The sequence below is a fragment of the Syngnathoides biaculeatus genome, chromosome 13 (assembly GCF_019802595.1).
Source record: "Syngnathoides biaculeatus isolate LvHL_M chromosome 13, ASM1980259v1, whole genome shotgun sequence".
NCBI lineage: Eukaryota > Metazoa > Chordata > Actinopteri > Syngnathiformes > Syngnathidae > Syngnathoides > Syngnathoides biaculeatus.
In genome coordinates, this window is record NC_084652.1 from 20,161,110 (window position 1) to 20,167,109 (window position 6,000).

Below are 6,000 nucleotides of genomic sequence, written 5' to 3' on the forward strand. Positions count from 1 at the left end.
GCCCGTAGGTGTGAATGTGAGTGTGAATGGTTGTTCATTTATATGTGCCCTGCGATTGGCTGGCAACCACTTCAAGCCAACAGTATCTCTGCCTCTTGCCTGGAGATAGCTGAGATGGGCTCCAACACGCACACCACCCAAGTGAGGATAAGCGGCTCAGAAAATGGATGAATGGATGTTACTTGACTTTCAAGTCTATGTGACTCTGGATCTGAGGAATGCAGCCACCTCAGACATCAGTGACCTAAAATCCCGAAGCGCCTCAGATTTCTGTTTCACAAACATGCATGAGAAGCAGTGAACAATCTCTTTGTAATTGAGCCTCATTAGAATTAATTATTATAGCATTTATCACTAAAACCACTGTCTAGTTTGTGGCCAATAAATGTAACATGGATCTTTTTTTTTTTCGGCTTGTCCCGTTAGGAGTCGCCACAGTGTGTCATCTTTTTCCATCTAACCCTATCTCGTGCATCCTCCTCTCTACATATTCTGTTTTGCGTCGGCTAATCTTCATTCCTCTCCTTTCCAGTGCATACCTCCATCCTTCTAATTGTTCCTCTGTCTGTTCCCTACTTTCACTGCAGATCACAATATCATCTGCGAACATCATGGCCCAAGGAGAATCCAGTCTAACCTCGTCTGTCAGCCTATCCATTACTACCACAAACGGGAAGGGGCTCAGCGCGGATCCCTGATGCAGTCCCACCTCCACCTTAAATTCTTCTGACACACCAACGGCACATCTCACCGCTGTTCTGCTGCCCTCATACATGTCCTGTACTATTCTATATAGGATCAGACTTGTGCATGCAGTACCACAGTTCCTCTCATGGTACTCTGCCCTAGGCTTTCTCTAGGTCTACAAAGATACAATGTAGCTCCTTCTGACCTTCTCTGTTCTTTTCCATGAGCATCCTCAGGCAAATAATGCATCTCTGGTACTCTTTCTAGACATGAAACCATACTGTTAGATGATAAGAACTAATAGATACTTTTCACTGGCGTCACGCCAACCATCTGTTTGTTTGTTTGGGACCGCAAGATCGCGTCTACATATCATGGCTAGGAAGCAATAAATGTATACTGTAATGTTTTGGCTACGATTATCGTTTGCTCTCTTATCTTGAAAGTCCTTTGACAAACGAACACTGTAACCACAAGTGCTTGAGGCACTTATGCTGGCGTGAGGAATAAAGAAAGAAGAACGAAAGAAGCCACATGTGAAACCCGAAAGCATTGTGTCAATGTCAGCGGGGCGCATCGAGACAGGACGATAAGGAAATGAGGTTGTTGGGGGCAACGAAATAAATATCACCCACGTTAAAAAGTACAGTTGGACTCACATCTATGTTATTCAACAACACGATGGCAAGATCATAACATGGTGTCAGAGCGACGGAAGTATAACTTCGGACTCACAGGAAAGAAAAAAACGAACCAAGATGACAACGAGGCGTTCGGTGTTCCAACTCATCCAATTTACCAGAAGCGTGGCGGAGATTCAAGCAACACGCCGAACTCATGTTCACGAGACTGCTTAAAAACAGAGTTGAAGAGGAAAAGTGCCGTTTCCTTTTGCTTTTGATCGGCTATAAAGGATGGGATTTCAGCACTACGTGAACACTGACAGGAGACGAAGATTCTTCTTCTTCTTCTTCTTTTCCTTTCGGCTTGTCCCGTTAGGGGTCGCCACAGCGTGTCATCTTTTGCCATCTTAGCCTATCTCCTGCATCTTCCTCTCTAACCCCAACTGCCCTCATGTCTTCCCTCACCACATCCATAAACCTTCTCTTTGGTCTTCCTCTCGCTCTTTTGCCTGGGAGCTCCATCCTCAGCATCCTTCTACCAATATACTCACTCTCTCGCCTCTGAACATGTCCAAACCATCGAAGTCTGCTCTCTCGAATCTTGTCTCCAAAACATCCAGCTTTGGCTGTCCCTCTAATGAGCTCATTTCTAATCCTATCCAACCTGCTCACTCCGAGCGAGAACCTCAACATCTTCATTTCTGCCACCTCCAGTTCTGCTTCCTGATGTTTCTTCAGTGCCACCGTCTCAAATCTGTACATCATGGCCAGCCTCACCACTGTTTTATAAACTTTGCCCTTCATCCTAGCAGACACTCTTCTGTCACATAACACACCAGACACCTTTCGCCAGCTGTTCCAACCTGCTTGGACCTGTTTCTTCACTTCCTGACCACACTCTCCATTGCTCTGTATTGTTGACCCCAAGTATTTGAAGTCGTCCACCCTCGCTATCTCTTCTCCCTGTAGCCTCACTTTTCCCCCTCTACTTTTCTCATTCACGCACATATATTCTGTTTTACTTCGGCTAATCTTCATTCCTCTCCTTTCCAGTGCATGTCTCCATCTTTCCAATTGTTCCTCTGCGTGCTCCCTGCTTTCACTGCATATGACAATATCATCTGCGAACATCATGGTCCAAGGGGATTCCAGTCTAACCTCATCTGTCAGCCTATCCATTACCACTGCAAACAGGAAGCTGATCCCTGATGCAGTCCCACCTCCACCTTAAATTCCTCTGTCACACCTAAGGCACACCTCACCATTGTTCTGCTGCCATCATACATGTCCTGTACTATTTTAACATACTTCTCTGCCACACCAGACTTACGCATGCAGTACCACAGTTCCTCTCTTGGTACTCTGTCATAGGCTTTCTCTAGATCCACAAAGACACAATGTAGATAAGATAAGATAAGTTTCTAAAAACTTATTGGGAAAAATTCTCTGATTACCTCACTCCAAAAGCAAACCCCATACATGTATTTGCTAGACATAAGTTTCATGAGAACGCGCAAGGTAATTGTGATCCATTGGAGGACTTTGTGACAAAACTCAAGTTGTTGCTTAAAGACTGTAACTATACAAACAGCAAAGAGATGGTCAGAGACCGCATAGTTTTTGGTAACAGGTCACTGAGTGTGCACGAAAAGTTACTCAGCCAGGGACCGGCGCTCACGCTCGAAACATGCGATCGGCATAGCCCGCTCCCACGAGTTAGCAAAAGTGCAGCTAAAGGCTATGGCTAGCGGCAGCCATGAGGTTCACGTTATTCACAGCAAACCTGGAAAGCAAAGTTTCACTGCAGATGTTGGTAGGCATAATGACAGCCCAAAGACCTCCGCAAAGATATGAAACACGTGTGGAGGATACCACAGTAAATTAGCTGAATGCCCAGCAAAAGGTAAACAATGACTGAAGTGTCAGAATCCTTTTTCTGTCTGTTCTTACAACCATAAGGCACACAATGAAATACCATGATGAAAAGGCCATTAAGATGCTTGTAAGCAAGCCAATATTCACAAAAACATCCCTAAAACATGCAAGTTGTATTGTAGTTTTGCCGTCCAGCGGGCGTGGTAAACAAAAGTCAAATGACTCATGACGTCACATAAAAAGTATCTATTGTTCAGTATTTATACGTACTTTCTTTTTGCTTTTATGGAATATAATAGAAGTAAATGGATCTCTTTATATTGTTTCATTATCCTGGAAATATGGGTCATTACAAACACTGCTGCTCGAGTCAAATGTCAGGAAAAAATAATTTTGTATGCATTGATTCAAAAGCATGAAGATGCATCAATAATTAGTACAAGTAGCTGTTGAATTCAATCACGTTGGGTGAGAGATTTTCACCCCTCATTAATTTTTAATAAGAATTTGCAGTTACTGTAGCAGGAAAGATGGAGAAAAACAATATAATTAATACACTACTTTCACTTTTTCCTACAAGTTAGAATTTTAGAATAAGCAGGCAAAGGTTTGTTTTGTTTTGACATTTTTAATTTTTCTTCTCCATCTATGAAATCTTTTTTGTTTAGTTTTTTTTTTTTACATTGAATCCATTTTACGATACATCTCTCAGGGAAAAGTGAATAAAATATGCAGGAAGTAGATTAATCCCAAACCAAATGACATACATACATTTCTTTCTTTTGAGGAAAAACCACATTTCTACATAACATGACGGTTATTAATGTCATTGTTTAATTTTGATGCAGTCGTTTAAGGGAGGTTAAAAGTAATAGCAACATGACTTAATATGACATTACACTTGAGGTCCTCAAATATCAGTTTTGCACATTTATGACAACCTTTCCACCAAATCTACATGAGCAGCATGTGTTCATCCGGTCAAATAATTTTGTTCACCGTGTCGGGTACCCACACAGAAACACTGATGCATGACACCTGTTGACACTTGATACACACACACGCAGACACACACGCACACACAGTGGCGCGTATCATCTATTCCACTCAATGTGGGGCAGAAAATATGACTGCTACTTCTTTGGGGGAAAAAAATAATATTTTATATATATATATATATATATATATATATATATATATATATACATTTTACATGTATATAATGACGCAATAAAAAACACAAAACCAGGGCAATTTACGAAGTAATCACTCATTTCATAGTAAGCCAGAACGGAAAAGTGCAAAAAGTGTTATCTTACTGTCATGACGATTCCTCCATTTGACCTATACGAGTCACATCATAGAGTATATTTCCGTCAATATGTGTTAAAAGTTGCATCATCTTGACTCCCTTGCCCTCTTTCGACCACAGCCGGGTCAACGACTACCAAGCCCCTCCTTTTACAACTCTCCTATCAACTGAAAGGGCAGCTGCAAGTTAAAATACAAACGCTTACTACACGCATGACGCGAAGCGACGTGACACGTGCTCCCACGGACCTTGTCGGGGACGCTTGTCCTATTTGCTGTATGCTGATTCCAACGCCAAACCAATTAGGCGAGTTGTCCATATTGGGGGGAACTGTAGGGAAAAAAAAAGCTAAACTAAAATGATTATTATACCCCAGAGCACTTTGTGGTGTGGCGTACAGGTGCTCTGTGGCTGAATGACTGCCGGCGTCGTTCCTTCTTTTGTGAACATGCAATGAGATGTTTGTGTGTTGCGTCCATATATGCTTGTTTAGCATTTGTTGGCGGCAGCGAGCATTCGCATCCATTCAAACGGCAGAAGAAAAGGCTGCACGCCGTGCAGATGCCGTATATGAATGCGTCAACGCAGCGTCGTAGACTGGTGTGGTAGCCCCTGGCTGCGGCTCGCACATGGAAACGCCGCTGCTGCACGGACACAACATTGATTTGTATGAATTGTGTGACGAGGGATGACGATGCAGAACAAACGATGACATGACTCTGCGAGAGTTTTGGCATGCAGATTTGGGTTTACCTTGATTTTTTTTTAGGCGCTTGTGTATGCGTCGTGTGTGACGCTGCTGGCGCACAGATGGTCAGAAGGTGGAGTGAGAGGGCTGAGGAGGGAGGTGAAGCTTCTGACCATATAGTGGCGCTCAAATCTTGCACTGCTACTCATAGTACACACGGTACCCCTAGATACAGTCGTGCTAGAAGCTTAATTTAGTCAGGCACTTCAATTTAAAACTCAAACAAATTATAGAAAGCCACTCCACACACTCGGAGAGAATTATTGCATTGATGTTGCTGTTGTTAATATCCTGCATGTGTATAATTTGGATGATTACAGTTTATAGCACACGAGCCCCCAAAATTCAACATCTCGGAAAACCAGAAATCACATCACAAACAACCAAGAATCCATGAAGAGGATTTTAAATGGAGAAAGGACGCAGGAATTTGCCCACTCAGAAATATTTCCACAATTTTCACTAAATCTATAACATGAAAGCGTACTGAAATACTTTTCTGCCCTAGTATAACTGATTGAAATACACCTGCATGTAAAAAAGATATACTTTTTTCTCAATCTGACAAAATCTGACTAAATGTTTGCTGTTTTAGGTCAAGTAGGATACAAATTATTTTAATTTGTTAAATACCAGAAAAATAAGGGAAGGATTTTACTTTTCTTTCTTCAAAGTCCAAAATTTACATTATGGGAGAAACCAAATGTTGATGTCTTGTCTTTGGGAGCTTCTGACAGGCAAATTGATAACATTTG

At 42.1% G+C, this 6,000-nt stretch overlaps 1 protein-coding gene across 10 annotated transcripts in view; it reads right to left on the reverse strand.

The window, feature by feature from the left end:
- Positions 1–5,778, reverse strand: part of slc6a9 (solute carrier family 6 member 9) — a 109,224-nt gene extending 103,446 nt beyond the window's left edge. For 4 of the 10 annotated variants that reach the window (XM_061839410.1, XM_061839409.1, XM_061839402.1 and 1 more), the window contains exons 1-2: positions 5,251–5,771; positions 4,505–5,141 (exon numbers count right to left, since the gene is read on the reverse strand). In XM_061839410.1, the coding sequence (XP_061695394.1) occupies positions 4,505–4,510 (6 nt within the window). In that variant the 5' untranslated portion in view covers positions 4,511–5,141; positions 5,251–5,771. Of the gene's footprint in view, positions 1–4,504; positions 5,142–5,250 lie in introns of all 10 variants that reach the window. The other 6 variants (XM_061839404.1, XM_061839403.1, XM_061839407.1 and 3 more) reach the window with 6 other exon arrangements.
- Positions 5,779–6,000: the final 222 nt, after the last annotated feature.